At 37.5% G+C, this 22061-nt stretch overlaps 1 protein-coding gene across 1 annotated transcript in view; it reads left to right on the top strand.

Moving 5' to 3' along the window:
• Positions 1-386: 386 nt before the first annotated feature.
• The window catches only part of LOC120301554 (integrin subunit beta 3 binding protein), a 41237-nt gene continuing 19562 nt past the window's right edge, over positions 387-22061 (top strand). Inside the window, exons 1-8 of the mRNA XM_039328960.1 lie at positions 387-504; positions 8490-8532; positions 11303-11423; positions 12342-12380; positions 16335-16410; positions 18613-18691; positions 20333-20426; positions 21577-21636. Of these exons, the coding sequence (XP_039184894.1) occupies positions 497-504; positions 8490-8532; positions 11303-11423; positions 12342-12380; positions 16335-16410; positions 18613-18691; positions 20333-20426; positions 21577-21636 (520 nt within the window). The 5' untranslated portion in view covers positions 387-496. The remainder of the gene's footprint in view (positions 505-8489; positions 8533-11302; positions 11424-12341; positions 12381-16334; positions 16411-18612; positions 18692-20332; positions 20427-21576; positions 21637-22061) is intronic.

Below are 22061 nucleotides of genomic sequence, written 5' to 3'. Positions count from 1 at the left end.
AAAAAAATAGAGAATGAAAGAAGAAAGAGTATTAAAATACCAGATAGCAGCCTTAATTTCATTTGCGAAACACCAAAGGACCTAAAACACTGGAATTCTTTTCAGGAAAACTTATAGCTTAGCACAATTCGTCTTAACCACTGAAGAAAAAATACCAACCCAACTCTGGTTATTTTCATTGTGGCTCTGCTTGATCTTTAAAATGAAATTCAGAGTTTTACGACTGCCTCTTCTCTGCTTCTTGCCAATGCTCGGGACATTTTATCTTGGTTAGAATCTGATGGTGCTTGAAAAGGGTAAGGGGAGAGCAAAACGAAAGAGAAGAACGAGACAGCGAGCAGAATAAGAGACTCGACCACTGATGCTAAACCAAGCGAAGCCGTTTTCAGGCTGAGGGTTGGTGTTCCCGCCCGGCCCCTTTTGAGTGGTGCACCGTTCGGACTTAGGGCGGGAGTCTCAGCTTCGCTGCAGAGGAAAGGTTTTGGAAGCGGTCCTGATGCCACGGTAAGTCACCAGCTCAAGCGGGAAATGGTGTGTGTGTCTGTGTGTCAGCGCATAGCCGAGGTTGGGTTTGCTCGTCGCAATTCAATTGACTCTGTTCTGAGAATCCTGATCAGTAGGTCTTGCGAACGCAGCCAAAGACAAACGGGTTCTGATAGTGCCACAGTGCCAGTTAAGAGTGCCTGCTAGCAGGAGGACGGACAGAGACCTCTTTCCCTATTACATTAATATCTGTGTTCCAGTACACTGACAGAGGAGTGTATTTAGGTGTCGCTTTTGTAGGTAAGGTGCTAATTTTTGCATGCGTTTGCCAAATCAGTTTTTCACGCTTGGCGGTGCCTGGAAAAGTGGCTGCAGTTTTCTTGACAAGGTTTTCCGGACGTTGGTTTGCCATTGCTGCTTAGGTCAGAGAGTGACTGGCCCAAGGCTAGTCCGTTGGCTTTGTGCCTAAGGTAGGACTAGAACTTATGGTCTTCTGGTTTTTAGCCTGATACCTTAACCATTACACTAAGCTGCCTCTCAGAGTGCTATTAATGCAGGAATATATAGAAATGACTATGGCAGTTGTGCTTTGAAGTACAGCCTATGACAGTGATGGCGAACCTTTTAGAGACTGAGTGCCCAAACTGCAACCCAAAACCCACTTATGCATCGGTGGGTGCTGGGTGGGTGTGGCCCATTGGGTGGCTGTGGCTGTGGTGGTAATGGCAGACTGGGTGGGACTAAAAAGTTCAATCAAACAATTCCAACTTTGCAAGATCTTTCCCCCCCCCCCCCGCAATAAGTTGAAATTGGCTTTGCAGGATTAGTATCCTAGTAAGATATGCAATTAAAGTAAAAAGTGAGCAACATCAAACTTGGAATTTATACAAAATGTGCACCATAGTCTGCTTGATAATTTGGTTGATTTTGGCTTTAAATATTATGTGAACCCAGCCATAATCAAAATAGGTATTCATTAGCTAGAGCTCTAAAAATGTTCAGACACATGTACATATGTGAGCTGACACATATGTGACAGACCTCTATTAATTCTCCAAGTAGTCAATTTTTGGTGAGTGGTAGTTCTACTTAACATGATGGAGGAGAGCTGAGGACTTACACAGGTAAGTAGACAAGATTTTTTTTGTCAATCATATTTTCCCCTATATTTAATATTCAAATTTTCCATTTAAATATATCATCCTAGTATTTTCATATTTCATATATTATAGAGATACTATATTACTTATCTATCATAACATCTATCCATAACATCTTTCTAGTCAATTTATATTTCACTTCTATTTGTAAAAATTTGTTAAATCACTATATATCCTTTTTTTCAGAGTTCTTATTAAGCTTAATTTCCCCTCAATATTTCAATCATTCCTTAATCCTAAATCTTTTCAAACTTAATTTGTTTTTAAAATTCAAACTTTTCCTTCACTTACAACAGATATATCAAACTTGCGACGTCATGTAATGTCACACAACGTATTGGAGCTTTTTCGTCATTGCCGCAATGGGGTTGGCGTGGTTTCCCGATGACGCATCCGGTCCGTGGGCCGGCAGTTTGAGACCCCTGACTTACAACATTCTAATATTTTTACATTTTGTATCTTATCAAAAAATACTATATTACTTATATCTCTTATCCTACTTATTCTAAAGTCCCTTTATGGCCAAAATTATTTGTTTATTTAGCCATATTCAAACAAGTGTTTACTCATATAATATTCCATCTGGTAGGGCGAATCCAGTCTCTTCAGCCCATCTCTAATCTTCGTTTGCCAAATTGTTTTCCAAATTAATATTTTCAACTTGTCCAGTTCTTTTATTTTTGTAGTTATTGTTAGGAGTAGAGGATACAGAGTAGATAGAATGTATGCTTTTTGTCTCCCAAACAATGATTCTCCTAGCAGTGTCCATTTTGGTCAGTCTTCTTCTCAGGTTTATTTTAACATTCTAATGCATAAGGTATCTTTTCTGTATTTATTGTTGTATCCAAGTCTTGTAAGTTTTTTCTTGTTGGTATTAAGTTATAATTCTCTTCATTTGTAACTTTACCAATTAAATCATTTTTTTCTAGTTCACATTCTGTTGTCTGGATTGTTTGTTCATTTTTTTTACCATAGATTTAAGTTAGAAGTATATTCACTTATAGCAGACATGTCAAACTCGTGATGTTGCATAACATATCAGGACAGTTTTGCTATTGCTGGCAATGTGGGGTGGGTGCGGCTTCTACGTGACGCATCCGGCCCGCGGGCTGGCAGTTTGACATCCCTGACTTACAGTATCAAAGTTATGTTTAATCTCCTTATGGTTTAAGTCTATTTTAGTTTGTATCTGTCATAGCGTTGTGTAAATTTCGTCTTGAAAAGTATTTGTCTTGTCTTGAAGTATTTCTAAAGGCTAAATCTTTCAGGAGTAGATATTAAGTGTGGTTTTCTATCATTTTTTGATGAGTATATCATATCCATGTTGTCTCCCCCTTTTGAGTAGTCCGTCATAAGTGCCATAGTCTCTGTAATTAGTCTTGTCAAGCTAACCAAAACTCAAAATCCATACAGTCCAATTTTGTATAGTTCTTGTTTTTATAAATAATTTTTGTAATCCACTGTAATTTTCAGTTGTCAGGGTTTCAGTAAAATTAATATTTTATAACAATTCTTTCTTTCAGGAATCAATTGTCAATTCAATATATTTAGCCAGTTTAAATCCTTCCTGTAACTTCCCTTCTCAATACTTTATCATAGATCAAAGTTTTTAAATAGTTCATAAATTTAAACCACAATCAAAGTATTTCTTTTCCTTCAAACACTTTCCAATCTTATAGCTGGCCCAGTACACAATCTCTTCTCTGTTCCTTAGCAATTATCTTCTTAAAGGTTATTAGAGTTCATGGGAACAGAATTTTTTTTCTTTGTTTCTGGGCATTGCCTTTAATGTGCTATATTCTCATTGTCCACTAGATGTCAGCAAATATTTATTTTCCAGCTCTTTTAGACAAAAACTTATTATTTTTCTTTTTTTATGTAATTCAATCAAAATCCTTTAGAATATAATCTTAGTAGTTTGTTTTAGTTTCTAAGTTTGATCAGATTGTAGTATTTTGAATTTAATTTCAGAAGGTTCTTTTCTCCTTAAAGGTTAATTCGCCGCTTCCGTCTATGGGGGAATGGGAATGTAGTCCCCTCCCCTCACTTTCGGAGGTTGTTTGCTTTGGGGATCTTTCCCAGGGACCCATTGTAAAATAAAGGAGAGAAGATCAAATACTCTCATCAGTTCCAAGCATGCTGTTTACCGTTGTTCTTGGTAATGCTCTTGGACTTCGGCTGCAGTAGCTTGGGCTAGACGCTGGCATGCGGCTAGTCTTTCTCCTGTCGGGTTCAGAGGGCTTTCCCAGATCAAACGAAGCGATTACCGTCACTTTGTGATCAACGGGGCACCCCTTCTTTGTAGTCACCTCTCCAGGGCGACTTCGGACCCATTTAGGGTCCCCCTTGCAGGGCGAAATTAGCTGTGGGGAGCGTAGGTCCGCTTTCGCCCAGCCATGTGCTACGAGCGCAAACCGGAAGTCCGACAAGATTTTTTTTGTTATTATTATTTGGCCCTGATACTATGAAGAGTTCTTATTTTTAAACTATGCTGGGTCCATTTCAGGATTTGCTGTACATTTTTATAGTTCTTTAAAATCAGGGGTACAGAAAATGTGGTCCAAAATCTGTGGAAAATCTTGCACCAAAAGGCAAGACAAGAAACAGTGGTTGGAAACTCACCAAGGAGAGAAGCAACCTAGAGCTAAGAAGATATTTCCTAACGGTGAGAGCAATAAACCAATGAAATAGCTTATCTTCAGAAGTTGTGGGTGCTCCATCACTGGAGGCTCAAAAAGAGACTGGATGACAATTTGTCTGAAATGGTATAGGGTCTCCTGCTTAAGTAGGGGATTGAACTAGAAAACCTCCAAGATCCCTTCCAACTCCACTATGCTATATTCTGTGTTCTGTATGAGACTCAATATTTCAGATTTCCCAAAATGACTTGAATCAAATTCTAGATCTTGTATTTCCATTGCTGAGAGATTATGAGGTATAGTATAATGGATATCTGAAGTATTTCAGAAGCTTAATGTATCCATAGAAATGGTGATAGTAATAATTTATTATGGTGGACCGAATTCTCAGAGTTATTCATATAATTTCTATTTTGAATAAAACCAAGAACAACATAAAATTATAACTAGATCACTGAGGCAATCAGGTCATGTTTAATTTATAGACAGTGTAACAAATTTTAACTACATTCAAAGAAATAAAATTTACAGGTATGATAAAAGCAACTGTACCAAAAATAATTCAAAATTGTCTGAATACTTTGCGAATTAGGGAATTATGAAGGAAGAACTGGGGTTCTTATGGAGGGAGCTACAGGCCATGAGCAATGGATTCAATGGTTCCTTTCCCACAAGGGGTACTTATAAAGAGTTTTTTTTCTTTAGTATTTGCACTTGAGATCAGCTTTTGGAAGGATATTGAAATAGGTTAGTGTTCTTTTGAGTTTGGGGATCCTTATTTGGTTTAAATATCTTGCTGGTTCAAAAAAGCAGCTGACTACTCAGAAACACTTTCTTAGGGCAAATTGATCTGATTAGGCTTCCAAGCCTTGTTAGTTCCAGGCTTGTTAATCATTTATGATAGGTTCTGTTGAAATCCTCTGAGCAAGAGTGTTATGACTTTCACATCACTGGATTTCTTGGGAAACTAAATGTAATTAAAACAGGCTTATGTATATTTACAGGGCCCTGTATTTTAAAAGGGAACAAAAGAGTTTTGTGAAATTGTTTTAGTTTTATCAATAGAAGAAAATATATGTAGCTTAGGGTTAAATTGTGGAGTCCTTGGTGCTCTCTGAGCTTACTTGTTTGCTTGTAGATGTTTCATTACCTTACTAGGTACCATCGTGGTGTTTGCTGTGGGTTTATATACAGTAGCCTGTCTTGCCAATGTTGGTGAGGGAGTGGTATTCTCCTTGGTACTCTGATCCTGAAAGCCTATGAAGAATTAAGGAAGCTTAATCAAGGGAGTACAAATGAGAAAACTATTCCCCCACTGACAATGGCAAGGCAAGTTGCTGTTTATAAACAGGGAGCAAACACCACACTCAGTAGCACTGATGAGTATGTAATCGGCACACTGTACCTAGTCAGGTAATGAAATATCTGCAAAGAAAGAATCAAGTTCAGAGAACACCAAAGACTTAACTTGATTGTCCCTTGGCAAGAATACAAGTGGCTCTTACCATGAAAACATAAATACCATATAACTTAGCTCAGTGGTGGCGAACCTATGGCACGGGTGCCAGAGGCGGCACTCAGAGCCCCCTCTGTGGGCATGCGCGCCGTCGCCCCAGTCCTAGGCCTTCAGCTGGGTTTTATAAAACTTTTCGCTTTAGGCCTCTGCCGCCATGTGCCAAAAAAAAAAAAAAGGTTCAATCAGTCAATTTCAACCTCTCACGGGAAAAAAAAAGATCTTGCAAAGTTGGAATTGATTGATTGAACTTTTTAGTCCCACCCAGTCTGCCATTACCACAACACCCAATGGGCCACACCTGCCCAGCACTCGACGATGCATAAGTGGGTTTTGGGTTGCAGTTTGGGCACTCAGTCTCTAAAAGGTTCGCCATCACTGACTTAGCTTATTCTTTTTATACACAAAAATGTTTTTTTTTCAGTAATCTCTTTTCAAAATAATTCTGAAATCAAATCTAGCAATATAAAGTCATGCTCCAAAGATGTCCTTAAACTTTTCTCATGTTTCCTCTCAAAGAATAAAGTAAAAATATTTTGTGGAGCTTTGGCCTTGTTTACATATTTTTACATGGAAGCCTGTCTCATTGCATTCAGTAGGACTTAACTTTTGAGAAGATGGGAATAAGCTACCTCCAACACTGTTACACATTTCATTCATTCACTGTCCCATTGGGCTATTTGATCTGAATGATAAACCAGTCCTGCTTAAATAAAATGTATTTTCTGCTCCTGTAACTGTATGATATAGAAGAGCAATACAAAAGAAATGTAATAAATGCTTCTCAGATTATGCTTTCTTTTTCACAATATGGCCTTGAATTGATGCCCCTTCACTTTCCCATTTAAGAAATGTCATTCCTTAAATCTGTAAAGGCTTTGAAACTGTTGAGTTTTACTATTATTGCATAGGGGAAATATGTACCTAAAATAATTGTCTAACAGAAATGTGGCAACGTGACTTTTCTCCTCATGGTAAAGTGGTAATTTCGTGGACTGTGAATGGCTAATGAGTTCAATTATTTCCAAGTTTTCAGCATCTCCACAGGCAGAGGAAAGAAAATTTGGATATGCTGTAACTCTGCTGCCACCCAAAAGTCTTTGACAGATTTTAAATAGTATGCTGCTTGACCAGTCTATCGTTTTTCCTAGATTTTTTTTTCCAGTTTGCTATACTGTAGAGTTTAATGGGATTTTCATGTAATTTGCCATTTATCCTAATCATAAAGCTATCTTGGGTCCAGATTCCACTGTACTTTTGCTTCCAGCTTTCTTTGAAGTCCACCATAAAAACTTCCATCATAACATGCCTTAGTGTAGAATGCAAATGCGTGTCCCCTACAGCATCTTTGCAGAATGAATGTATTAATGTACACAGTGTTTCCTTGCTGCCTCTGAGATACAGAAGATGTAATGGAGTCTGCATTCTTTAAGCAATACAGGGCACTATATTTAAAAAGAACACACTGTTAAGAATTTTATCAAATTCTTTCAGCTTTGATTGTATCTTGGCAAGAATGCAAGTAGCTTTTAACATGAAAAAATGTAAATACCATATACTATATAGCATTGCTTGTTTGTTTTAAAGGCAAAAATGTTTTTCATTTTCATTTCAAGCTAGCAATATAAAGTCATACTTCAAAGATGTCCATAAACTTTTCTCATATGTTTCATCACAAAAAATAAAGTAAAAATATTTTGTAGGTGATTAGCTTGGGCTTGGGCTCATAAGTGTCATTTATGCCGGTAACTTTTTGTGAGGTTTACTCTTTCTAGCACTGTGATTGTTTGGAAACAGGAAAATTGGCCTGTTTCCAATGTGATACCTGTAATGTTCTTTTCTAAAATGAAAACCTCCTGCAAATCGTGTTTAATCTAAAATTATCTTATGATACATTTATTAAATGATTGTAAAGATTCTTAGTTGTTTAATTACTTTACAGGAAAATAAAGCAGTACCTCCTTATGAAAATTTAAGGAAGTACATTGAAAATTGGAGTTATCTCTGGGAACAATAGTCTTAATTTATGTTGACCTTTCTTTCTTTAAAATATTTAGTCTACATTCAATAAAATTCTGATGACCACTCTTTAGAAGACAGCTGTACAATCTGAAATATTATAAATATTCAGCTTTTCATTCCTAGTAATGCCATTAACAACTGGGCATCTAGTTCAGGAAAACAGATTTTACAGAAGAAGCTGGCACGTTCCTGAATCAGTACAGTGAAAAATGCAAGAAAATATTTTCTTATGGTTTGGGGACCTGTAAAGTCATAGAGCATCTGTTCCTTAATTCAGTCATAGTCTAGCAGCACTGAATCATGTTGAGCTGAAATATAAGAATTGCTTTTTTCACCTTGAAAAATAACAAGGTAAGTTACTATGCAATTCTGTATAGCAATGTTCATTATTAGCACTTTGTAGTTAATAAATATTTTGGTAATCTGATACCCTGTTTGTTCCAGTTGTATGCCACATGTGAAAAAACAGCACAAATGTGATCCGTTTTCAAAGCACTATTTACCAACTTGTTCACGTATACCTGTATGAGGTTAGCTCTTATTGTAAGAAAATGTTGTTTGCATGTGGTTAGGGTTAGTTAATGGGGATTACTACTAGCTACCAGTAAAGGATGTTCTTAGATTAAAATTTCCCTTTGAGCAGTAATAACACTCGCTTTCCTTCTTTTGTAGTGCTAAAAGAGCTTTGAAGCTGGATAATTTTATTCCAGAAAAAGTAAGAATATTTTTGTTTTTCTGTCCTGTATTTAAATTATTTTGTAAATTATTTTGCAGAAAATGTGTGTGTGTATAAATGAGCAACATTTCAGGGAAATCATAACTCAGTAATCAATGATAATATATATCTTAATGTATATGAAGTGATTGCTAGAGACCTTTGAAGGCAGTGCTATTTTATATAATATTCTGACTTTGTATGAAACAATTGACTATAACTAAGGAAATATAGTGCTGTTCTTTGTTTTGTATATTCACATCTCTCTCCAGCGGCCAAATATTTTTTTATGACATTGTTTATTAGAAATTGGCTTTATAATTGCTGAAGCAAATGCGCTGCTATCTGAATGTACATATAACAATATGTAATTATGATAATACTATAATCTGCATATTATAAACTGCAAAATTGAAAGCAAAACAATAAAGACATTTTTATGGTGAGAATGTAATTAGCTGAGAGAAGTAGATTAACATAAAACAATATACTGTAACCTTGTGATAAATTACCCATACAGTTATCACAATAAAAATGAAATTATATTTTTTTCTGGGTTTCTTTCTTGTTCTCCCTCCTTGGTAAAATGTGGCACTGTGGGTTTCTAAACCCACTGTGCCAAGACATATACCAGTTTATTTTCTTCCAATAACAATTGTGGGTGTTTCTGTGAAGCTAAGCCAGGTAGCTTGTGGAAGAGAAGAAATAATAGGAAAATATATCAAAATGTGAATAAAATGAATCTCCAGTTTTACCTGCACTTGCCATTTTTTTTTATTTTGCAGAAGATTTGCTATAGCCTTAGCTAAACTCAAAATCTGACTGTATTAAGATATGTATACTTTCTCTTTGTTTGGATTGAAACAAAAGTGACAAAATAGCAATAACAATCATTAGCAATGTAATTTGCAATTTCATTTTCTGTTATTCATTATTTGCAGTACATACAGCTGTGACTGTAATTTTGCATCTGCTTTCTAGGTCCGAAGGGTGTTTTTGGAAACAAGCGATTCAGCTTGGAATTATTTTATTCCACCCTAAAGCTGCTTTTTCTTCTGAAATGGAAATTTAAAAAGGGGGAAATGTTTATTTTAAGAATAATTATTTGGCATGTTTGCTCAGTCAGATCTCTTGCTGCAGGTTTATAATTTCATTAATTTTTCAAAAATCAGAGGTGAAATTAATCATGAAAATTGGGAGAACTACCTTTTTGCTCAGAGTAAAAACTGTATTGCTAAATGTTGCAAGAAAGTGTTCAAATTTCAAGATTGCTATAATATATCTCATCCAGAAGTAACTTCTGTGGGCTGTTTTGAGAATATATGTAGGTGAGAGAAACTTTAATTTATAATCCTAAGAATTAAATTCTGAATGTTCTTTATTTCTTATCTCATTCTACTTTTCCTCTTTCCCCTCTCACTTTCCCCTAAATTTTGAGTAATAAAACGGGAGTTAGAAATGTCTATTTATATGACATTTATTAAATATTGGGTTAATAATCATAATAAAAACTTGCGGCTATCAGGCATTAGACAGCAAAATCCAACTGACCAATCCTTAATGGCTTACACGTAATAGATAGAATCTTGCCAGATTAAAGTTATAGCCTTCTAACCTAATAGATATACCCCTGAGAGCTTATAGGGTGTTGCTTCCTTGAATTTCCTCCTTCTCCTCCCATTCAGTTCAGGACTGTTCAGTCTTATTTTGGGCTTCTCTTGGGAGTGTACCATCTCCTTCATGGTAAACCATGGTGATTTTGCCAAAATCTCCCCCCCCCCACACACACACTACTTCAGGTGTACATACTATTATAGCAGCAAAGAGATTTTCAATTATAAATGAGCGATAAACATTATCAATGTTTTATACACACATACTTTAATTTTTAGCAATATGGAGATGTGGAAAGGAATATGGAATTTTATATTAAATAGTCTCATGTTTAGTTATAATGTGATTATGAAGGAAGAAAAAGCAATAGTTCATTATATTCATATTCTGACTTCCATCTTTGTAATGCATCTGTTGAGGTTGAAGATTCCCTTTCTCCTGAATCATCTATATCTATAAGCAGCATCTGAGTGATTGGTGATTCCTTCCTCATGATTTCATTTCATGATTAGTAGCATCTTCCAATTCTGAGGTGATAGTGGGTATGTAGTAGATTGATTGGAGAAGGCTAGGCTATTGTCAGCCTTTTTTTAAAGTTGAAATAACATCTGGAGTAAAATGTGAAAGGTAAGGTAGTAGCTTCCCTCTAAATAGGGCGGTGACAGGATGATTATCTAACAGGTTAGTTTGTATAGCACAGTCTAAATCAGAGTCAATATCAGACAAGAGAAAATCTTGCCTTTGAGGATTATGCTGCTTAACTCTTGGGTCCTGCTAATGTAGGCTGAAGCCTACAGAAGTAATCCTATCTTCTTGGAATTGCATTGAATAGGTATTTCAAGGTGGTCCATGATGAAGAAAAAGTTAAGAACTACTGCTCTAAGTTGTTATTCAGCTGAGGGATAAGCTATATCAATGGGAGTTCTTGTTAAATCTGGAGTCTGTTCTTGTTCTTAAATCCGGAGTCTGTTCTAAAGATTTATTAACTGAGCATAAAATGGATCATTGATGTGGGGGAGAGAAGGATGGTTACATTCTCTTTGCACTGCAATGACTATTTTAAATAATAAATAAGTGTATAGGCATTCAAAGGGAGAATATGATGGTGCTTTTTACTGCAGACAAAATGTTCTTTGTTGTTTTTTTATTGGTCTAGGTGCCAGTAAAAAGAAAGAAAAATGACCTTTTTTCACCAATAACAGGAACATGTCTACTCAGTGCATTTTCAAGCCCCAGGAGCAATCATGTCAAAGAACAGAGAAATGACCTATCAGATGGTTAGTTGAACACTCTCTTCTACTTACTATGGAACTTTTCTGGTTATTGATCAAGTCAGATTCTTGATTTAGTAATTTATGTCTATAGTTACATAATAACTATCATTTCTTTTTAATTCTCTTTAATTTTCTCTCACACACACCCCTCGATGAAGTTGGATTATGAGGATAATATTGAAATCTCACTAATTTACTCAAGTCAATTTGCAAATATTAAGTTGTTAAAAATAATAAAACTGGAACAAAAAAAAAATGCAGTGGCAAAATTGTGGCCCCTCAAAAATCCTACATGGATCAAGAGTTAAGCCAATTTTGAAGAAGCCTTTGTTTTGTTGGTCAAATACAGAAAGAAAATATCATTTGGAAATTTATGGCTTAATAAGGTGACTCTGTGCCCTTTGTACATCATATTGTAAGTTAGAGCTACTTTGTAAAAAAAAAACAATTATACAAATTGAAGAATTTATCATATTCACTCAGTAATTCCTGTCTTAGTTGAATATTAATAATAGATTTATCTATATTCATAATCAATAGTGTGATCTATAACTTCAAAACTCCAAATATTGGATTTCCTGAATCAATCTTTTATCGACAGTATACAAAGTGTTTGCTTTTACCAACTCTGTGATTTCTAGTTTGTGTAGCACATGTATATGTGACATAGAGATTGACTGATTTTTTCATATGCCTGTACTCTTGAGTGAGGAAAAAAGGAGAAATGCCTGAAGTAAAATCCCTGAACATTAAGTGTCAAAGGCAAAGGTGAGTGTGTGCTATATTTCCATGCTGTAATTAAGTATGGGCATAAGGGAGCAGTCCTTTTGCACATAAAAGAAGGAATCACATGTTCTCAGCTGACATTTAGATGGATAATTATACAGCAAAGCCTCAATAGCTTTCCTTTTTTTTTTTCAGATTATTCAAGCTGCAAAAATAATGCTGAGGAATCAGATAGTAAGCTGTTTCTTTATTCTACTCTTAATTCTAAATTAAATTTCTTACAAATAGTGTGCACATAAATAAGTTATGTGTGTATTATGATAAAGATGTCATAATTCATAGTTGGAAACTGAAGCACATATTTTAAAAATCCTAAATTATATTTTCTTCAGTGTCTCTATATCATCTCTGTTTTGACATGGTACTTGGCCTTAAGCCTGATTTAAGGCAAGGTTTTAAATAAAAATCCCTTATTGTTCCACATACCTTCTTAATGCATGTTACACTACAGGTAGTTTTCATATAACAACTGCAGTTGGGAGCTACAGCTCCATGGTTAAGTGAAGTGGCTGATAAGTGAAACTTCACATGACTGCCCCAGACTTAGTCCATCAGTTCTGCTGTGGTTGTGAAATTAATCGACTGCGGTTGTTAAGCACAGTATCACATGTCCACAATTTGTCACTTATTGCCAGATTCTCCATGGACTGCTTGTTGGAGGCTGGCTCTGAAGCTTGCAAATGGTGATTCTGTGATGCAGGATTGTAAATGTGTGCCACCCAAATTGTCACATGACCACGGGAATGCCATGATACTTGTAAGTTTGAGGACCAGTTATAAAACTACTTTTTCAGTGCCATAATAAATTTGAATGGTTGCTAAACAGGGCAGCCATTAACCAAGGACTACCTGTATTTTCTGTTTCTGATCCCACACCAACTCTAAAATCAGATTCCCCCTAATATCCCTGTAACTCTCATCCTGATGGCATTCCAGAAGGCCTTAAATCAGGGGTAGTCAACCTTGGCTCTTTTATGACTCGTGGACTTCAACTCCCAGAATTCCTGAGCCAGCTTAGCTGGCTCGGGAATTCTGGGAGTTGAAGTCCACGAGTCATAAAAGAGCCAAGGTTGACTACCCCTGCCTTAAATAATTGGCTGTTCTCCCAGGCCTTGTGCTAGGGTGGTCAGGATTTGTTTGAGAGGGTTTGTCGTTTGGTTCTTAGTATTTATTACTTTCTTATTTGTTTTTGTAACTATTACATTGTGTTTTCTATTCTATTTTGTTTTATTATGCCTCTCCCAAAGTGTGTTTGGAATTGGATGGTGCCTAAATTAAAACAAAATAAAATAAACTAATATATGATCCCATAGCTAGTATTCTGTCCATATTAGCATGACATAATAACAGGCTATTTTACTAATTGAATTATATTTTTAAGCATTAATGTTTTAAAAATTGATTTTAATCCCTACAAATCCCTTTAATGGCTATACATAAATGCAGAAATCTGTGAGTGCCAAATTCAGTGACCAAACAGAAAGGTAATTAATATACTTTAATGAGAGAAAGCTTCATTTCTGTATCAATTATGGGGAAGGACCAGGTTTCTCAGACTAATAATAGTTATTCAGGAACCAGGAGGACACATTTTGCAAACGTTCCAGAGTATTTTTCGAGGATGTTCAGGGCATTCAGATTAGGTCCCAGTATAAAAGCCATTGTTATTCATGAATCAAAGATAAGGTCCATCTGATCGTGTTTGGAACCCAATTTAAATTTGGGAATGTTGTAATCTGCAGAAAGGTTGCGTGTAGAGATCCTGCAGCCTTTCTCTGCTTCAGCTCTGCAGTTAAGATGTATTCCTGAAGGAATAAAATAACAACGTTATACATTTAAAATTTTAAGTCATGACTTTGACATGCATACAATCAGCAGATCCAGGGTAGTGCAGGAAAACACTTTTAATGATATTCACATGCTACTTCACTCATCAGCCACCTTTTTTGCTCTCAGATAGCCTTTAACTCTCCCTTAGCTGAAATCATTCGATATCACAAGACTTGGGAGCAAGCCGTGCTCTGGTTCGCCACCTCCTACTCATGCTCTGTGCTAAGCACTAATTTTGTTGCCTCTTCTTTTAAGCCCAGTCCATCCTGTTTCCCAGAGGGAGGCGACATAGACCACACAGTGGTTATCTCTTTGCCTTATTCCTTAAGGGCAGGAGAGGGAAGATAATTGAGCCAGCAGGCTCCAGAACAGAGAGTCATATGAGCCCAGTCATGTTGTCTGTATTGTCCCTTCCTGTTAATTTGAACACGATGCAGATTGTGACATTTTAGTTTTCTAAATATAACTGTTGCGATTCTTTTGGATGAATAGTCATTGAGCTGAATTCACGTGTGAATGAAGGCTTGTTGCTTATTTTTGGCTTGATCTGCCCATCCTGTGTTAGGATAATGGGCATATACTTCTTATTCAATTTGCCATGGAGACAGACTGTAAGGATAATATTTGGCCAGAATCTCAACAGCAGCTATTTAGCTGCTTGGGTTTTTATCCCAGTCCTCTCCGTGACATTCTGTCTTGGCAGCTTCTGTAACTAAAAAAGATAAAGCCGTAATCCTAAAGCCCTAACCATTATTAAAAGAGTGCAAATAAAATAAAGGGAATTGATAACCCATAGCAACAGCAATCCTATTACATAAACAAAATCCAGACCCCCCCCCCAATATTTTGATTTTCCTCCTGAATTTAATAGGAGGGGACAATTCTTACATTGGTTGAAGACTTCTTGATACTCTGGGACAGCCACAAAAGACAAATGTCCTGTCTATTTAGCATGCTTATTACTCCAAAGTGTAAGTTTCCATTCGAAACAGAGAGGCCTGAAGGTAACTAGAACTCAAACGATGAAATACTTGATAAGTGATAACCAGAATGTGCCTGGAAACATATACATGACCAGTTCATGACCAAAGACAGTGTTAGCTGACTTGGCCTTTGTCTGTCTGCACCCTGGTTGCCACATTTGACAAGATGAATTGAAACCTCCGAATACTCCTTAAAAGCAACCATGTGCAGAGTGCATGACAGTAACCCAAGCATAAGGTAATGAGGGCATGACTATTGCCATAGCATTGGCTCCAAAAGCAGACTGATCCCCTCGTCAAAGCTGAACATAAGCATGCAGAACCCTTTCAAACTGCACATGTTTGTTTCCAAGTCCCCTTAAGGATTGATTTTAAACTATGTAACCAGAGAGTAAAACAGTAAGGAGAGGGAAGTATCTATGGCAGTGATGGCGAACATTTTAGAGACTGAGTGCCCAAATTGCAACCCAAAACCCACTTATGCATCGTCAAGTGCCGAGTGGATGTGGCCCACTGGGTAGGCATGGTCCATTGGGTGGGCATGGCTGTGGTGGTAGCGGCAGACTGGGTGGGACTAAAAAGTTCAATCAATCAATTCCAACTTTGCAAGATCTTTTTTTTCCATGAGAAGTTAAAATTGATTGATTGATTGAACCTTTTTTTTTGTTTTGCACACAGCGGCGGAGGCCTAAAGCGAAAAAGTTTTATAAAACCCAGCTGAAGACCTAGGACTGGGGCGACAGCACGCGTGCCCACAGAGAGGGCTCTGAGTGCCGCCTCTGGCACACATGCCATAGGTTCGCCACCACTCATCTATGGCTTGGAACCCCTCCATGCTCTTTGTAACTTTCTTGGTTAAAGGATGGATTTGGGGTTTTGAGGAAAGAAAATTTCTCCCCTGTGTCCCTGATACAAAAAGTTCTAGTTCTCTAGAATGTTAGAATTCCTTTTTCAGATCCTTTGAGCTTTCTCTGGCTAGAGAGGAAAATATACCCCTAACTTAAAAGCCACTGTCTGGGAATTAAACCTCTGTTCTGTAGAAAATGTTTACCTAGCTATTGCAATGAGAATGACTGCTAAAAAGTGTTAATGTTTGTTAAGGGACTGACTTTCATAGGGTTTTCCTCACGTTGGGGTGATATTGCACATATTATATGGTGCGGTGACATTGAATTAAAATCGAAGTCTGTGTACTGTTTCCTTTCAGTGGTTTCAGAATTATGAGATAATCTTTGTGTATTCTCCGTTGAATACTTTTTCAAACCATGTCAAATTGAGTGTCTTGTTATTTTTACTTCTTTAATTCTCTTTCTAGAAATCAGAGAGTCTTCCAAAGTCCTGCCAATCCAATCGAATAGAAAGGAGCAGCATGACATGAAAAACAATGACAAGTAAGGTTTTCTATTGGAGTAATTATCCTGAAGTTCCAGCTGCAGGTGATTTGGGAGTATTTGAAGCATTAGCGCTTCTAGTCAGTCCTAGAAGAGATCAACCCCGACTGCTCTTTAGAAGGCCAGATCCTGAAGTTGAAACTCAAGTACTTTGGCCACCTAATGAGAAGGAAGGACTCACTGGAGAAGGGCCTAATGCTGGGAAAGATTGAGGGCAATAGAAGAAGGGGACGACAGAGAATGAGATGGCTGGATGGAGTCACTGAAGCAGTAGGTGTGAGCTTAAATGGACTCCAGAAGATGGTAGAGGATGGGAAGACCTGGAGGAACGTTGTCCATGGGGTCGTGGTGGGTCGGACACGACTTCGCAATTAACAACAACAACAACAGCGCTTCTAGATGCCGTATATACAAATACTTTTTTGCACTAGTAGTTCTTGTGCATTTCCATGTTTTAATGTCCTGAATGACACATTCATCCAAGGGATTGGCAAGGGAGAATAAGACCCTCACTTTATCATGCGCGTCATATTTTTTCTTTGTATTTTATGTTATGTCATTGAAAGTTGTGAACTGTGTTAAATCATTTATTAGCTAATGATGGTGATTGTAACTCGAATTTCCATCACAAAGTAATGTCATAAAGCACAATGTCCATCACATTATTTAGTGACAGAAATTTCAGCATTCCCCATTGGTATTGTTAATTGAATTCCCTTGGTGGGGATCCACTCCAATCCAAGCCATTCCTGACTTGGTTCCTCCCAGCCCTGAGCCTCAGTAAAATAAGGGACTTTCTCCTCTTGAATTCCCCCCATCTGCCTAGTCTTTTGGCCGCCCTGCGTAGTGTCACACTTCAGCAGCAGTGGCAGTTCTGGGACTGAAGTAAAAGTCCAATGCCTTCAGCAGATTCAGCTGGCTGTGACTGCCTTGGGCCTCTACTTCAGCCCCAGCACTGCCAGCACCAGGGCGGAGTGCTGCCTCAAGCTCCATGCTGCAGCCAGCCACCCAGCACCACAGCACAAAGCCACCAAGTTGCCCCCACCACAGCACAAAGCACCACAGTTGCCCCCACCACCAAGTATCTACTATACCTTGTGCTTCACCAGCTTTACTGCATCTAGGTGACCTTTGCTGTCTTCTCTCTCCCGCTGCTGCTGAAGCATCTCTGGCCTGGCCCTATGCAAGGCAGCCACCGGCCGCCCCCAGCCGCTTCCTTTTTTCCAATAATTGTATGTGCTGTTCTCCAAATTGCATCTGCCCTTCTCACGATTCTTTGAAAGGCCTCAACTTCAGCCCCTGTGCATCTGGCATTACGACCACCGCTGAAGCAGCACTCTGGCAGAAGTGGGGACACCGGAAGCGCCCCTGAAGTCATTAGTCTTGTTAGTGTGAGTGAACCACCATGCCTGAATTTTGAGCATGTGACCTCAACGATACTGCAACAGCCATAACTTTGGAGACCAAGCATAAATACTCTTCAAATGGTTTTTGAATAGTTTCAACAATTATACAGGATTACCTGTACTGCCTAATCCTGCAAGAAATTGTTATTCCTTCCAATGTTGTTGAACTGGATTTGGCAGCAATGCCATGCGATATGGTTGTTGATGAGAGAGGTTAAGAGTTACAGTTTAGCAACATCTGTGGAATCCTCATCTTTATCCTATAATATCTATTTGATTGTTTCAGCTGTTCAGAGCAAGCAATTGCTACTTGAGCTTTTACTTAATATATTGCTGCAGTGTAGTCCTTCTGTCAAGTATTGACCTTCTAACGGCCTTCAGAATAGTGCTGTGGTTCCCATTGTTCTTTTTCTTTGTTATTACATCCACTGTTTACTTTCTCCTTGATCTTGAGCAACCATGAATTTGGAATGGGGCTTGGTTGGAATTCTTATGTACAGCACTAACACTGGGATATCTGGGTAAGATATACAGTAGATACTAAATTAGTATACTGAAGCCTGTTTGCAATCTTAATGCAACCAGGAAGAAACCTGATGAACTAAAAATATTTTTCAGATACATACCATAATGTAAATAATTGCAACTTTATATGGCTATTGTTTTAACCTTAATTGGAGTAGGGAGGGGCTGTTTGCTAAAAACACAATCTTACATGGAAGGTCTAGTTTTTCTTGTTTGTATTTTGCTTATTCTCGTTTCATACCATTAATGTTGTATTTGTCTTTTTGCTTAGACTCTTGGTATTGCAGTCTGAAGTTGAACATTCCCTGGAAAGATTCCTGCAAATTCGAAAAAAACTAACCAATCTGAAGGTCTGCCATTATTCTTTTCCACTTTATCAAATTAATTCAGTCCTCTTGATCTTTTTTCTTTATTACAGTTTAGTCTTTATGTTCTTACTTTTCACATTGTGAGTTGAGTTCAGTAGAAATACTAAATATTCCATAGATGCATATGTGTGCTCGTGCCATCCCTTCAAGGTAGACCAGACTAGGGAACCAAAGTCATGCATGCTAATGCTAAATTCCTTATAAGTTTATAGTACAAGAATTTTGTAAGTCTGAGTGCATTCCCCACTCTCTCCCTTTGTCTTTGTGAGAACTAGGGAAGGTCTTATCTGAGATGTTTGCTAAGGCTACAGTTTTGCTCTGGATTTAAATTTCTTTTCTGACTATAATCTTGATTATGGATCTTCCTCCTCTTACTTAAGGTTTTTCTTTTTGCCCACTACTCTTTCTAGAGCAGTGGTGGCGAACCTATGGCACGCATGCCAGAGGTGGCACTTGGAGCCCTCTCTGTGGACACACATGCTGTTGCCTCAGCCTCCCCTGCGACCCCCTCCTCACCAGCAGCCCCCCTGGAGGAGAGTCGCCTCCGAGCATGGCCCACACGAAGCAGCGCAGCCAAGGACATGGCAGCCAGGCAGCGTAGACAAGACTCTGCTCTCATGCCCCATCGTGCACAGTTGATGCTGCAGGGGGCGGGCAGAGGGCGTGGCCGCCGTGGTGCTGCTGGGCTGCCTGGGTGATCTGCGGTGGGCCCTGGAGGTGGTGAGTGGCCCTGCGGGCAGGCGGGGCGGGAGATGGGGTGGGGCAGAGCAGGGGGTAGAATGGGGTGGGGCCAGTTTTTGGGCACTCGGTCTCTAAAAGTTTCGCCATCACTGTTCTAGAGGATCTCTACATTCTGACAAATTCTTTGCTAACAAGTTGTCCCTTTCTGCATTCACCTGCTTCTTCCACTGTCTGAGAGGTGAATGTGTGTAAGAGGGTTTTGGGGTGGCTTTGCTCATACTTTTAATTTTGTTTAAAGTTAGTAATCATCAAAAAATATGGGGGTCACTGTAAGTGAATGTGCTAAAATGTAACAGTGAAATAATTCAATTAATTATAGGTAATAATAGTAAAACATTTTAAAAATGTATAAGTTACCCTATTCTTTTGCAGTGCAATCTCTGATATCCTTTTTAAAAGTCTGATGCTTCCCTTAGTCCCCCCAAAAGTTCGAATTTTGATATAGTGGCTGAATATGAATTTGGATTGGGAGACATCTGAATTGAAATCACCGTTCAACCATCTCTGCATTTTCATTGGGCTATGTTGGTGCATGATATTGAGACAGAGTTATGGGGACTCCTTCATTTTATCTGATTTGCTCTAGGAGAGATGTTAAAAATAATCCAAAGGTTACCCCAACAGGCAAAAACTTCAAATCATATCGAAAATGGAATTCCTGGTTTTTCAGTTTTCTAACCTATCAAATATAGCCAGGAAATTAACTTTCAGCTTCATTGGGCTGATCATATTGGACCTATTTCTAATATCACATACTAGTAACATGGTGTGCTTGTATAGTCATGATGAATTGAAAAGAGTGGAAGATTTAAGGAATGTTGTTTTTAGGTTAAAAACCTAAGCACTGATATTAACTTTTTCCAAAAAAACCCTCTTTTTCAGGCTTTAGAGGGCACCAGAGAGCTGGAAAATATTCTGGGCACTTCAGACAAGTCTGGTAACTTAAAAATTGAAATGAGAAAATCCAGGAAACTGAGTAAGAAGAACTGTATCTCATTCCAGTTTTTTTGATAGAATTTAAAGTTTACATTTTGTAGGAGGGCTTGTAGTTATTATGGAACTATAATTGTAATATGTACTATTTTCCCTTCGTTGGTTTATTTTTTATAACTTTGGAAGGCTCTAAAGAAACTTTATATGGAACAAAACAATTACAAAAGATAAGTGACAGTAATGGTTATTTAAGGCAACACAGCTCAATCCTGTATTTATCTAGTTAAATATAGTATTAAATTTAGTGAGACTCACTCTCATGTAAATAATTTAAGTACCCTTAAATTAAAGTGTCCTGTTGAGGAAGTTAAAAATTAGCCTAATGTTTAATTCTTCACAGATGAAACAAACCAGGTTTGGCATCCTAACTGTATTTCTCAACTTACTAACCCATTCATATATAAGACTGAGGGTCAAGGTTCATTGTCTGAACTTGTGGGTTGGTTTCTGAATGTTTTATTACCTGGCTAGATAATATATTCAGTAGAGTTTAGGGCATGACAGTGTCAGTCTACTTCTGTTTATAAGGGCTTCAGGTGTGGGTGTGTCAAGTGAAGGTCATTTGATTGAAGCCCTTATAAACAGAAGAACACTGACACTGACATCCCCTAAACTCCACTGAAGATGTCCATATGTTAAATTAAGATATATTATTGCCATTTATATAAAATTTACTAAGATTCTATTTGCTGCTTTTCTTTTTGGGGATAATATAGAAGTGTTATAAGATCTAAGTGTGATTTCCCTTCTCTTTTCCTTAAATAAGATAAGAAAACTGAAAAAAACTACAAACTGTGATAAAATATAATTTGAGTAAAAGTTGCAATAGTGAAAATAACAAAACATATAGACTGGATTATTATAGTCTATTAAGCATAAACTCTCTGAGACCTTGATTAGTATTTAAAATTTGATTTTTATGCCTATAGCTGGTCTTGCAAATAAAATGGCTTGGTTTCCTGTCTGCCTGGAACCCTCTGTTATCATTCTGTGAGAAATATCATTCTATGTAGAAATCTGCATCTAATTCAACATTTTTAATGATTCCATTAGATGTTATATAACCACCATTTTATACATCAGAATCACACAAGTAGTGTTCTTGTGATATCTAAATATTGTTTCTTCTTCAGTTGAACAAGTCAGAAAGAGAAATCTGCAAAAACTGGGTGCTGTTGGATTTGCTACTCAAGGTGAAGTTTTTATTCCTTAATATTGTATAACATTTTCTTTGCTGGCTAACTTAATAGGGAACACCATTTCTTGAACACTGTTTCACAAGGCACCATTCCACCTTGCAGTATAATATAACTTTCTTCTCTTCCCCAAGCACTTAAACAGATATATTAAAACACATTGTCACATTTTAGGATTTAAGGGCAGCTTTAAGAACTGTGGCATTCAACTCCCAGAATTCCCCTGGCAGCCATGCCTGTATAGGTCTTAATGTTGCCAAGGTTGGACACTCCTAGTGTAATCAAAGTGATATAGTCTAAGGAGCTATGTTTGGTATTAGTTATTTTGCAGTTTATCAAATGCTAAGAGGCTACATATCTTGGACAGATGTTTCATTTTTTAAACTTCAAATGTGATGTTGAATATGGTTATTTACAAACCT

This window comes from Crotalus tigris, unplaced genomic scaffold (genome assembly GCF_016545835.1).
Source record: "Crotalus tigris isolate CLP2741 ecotype Arizona unplaced genomic scaffold, ASM1654583v1 scf7180000024385.1074895, whole genome shotgun sequence".
NCBI classification, from domain to species: domain Eukaryota; kingdom Metazoa; phylum Chordata; class Lepidosauria; order Squamata; family Viperidae; genus Crotalus; species Crotalus tigris.
The sequence above is the reverse complement of the archived record's forward strand: the minus strand, read 5'-3'. Positions and strand labels throughout refer to the sequence as shown.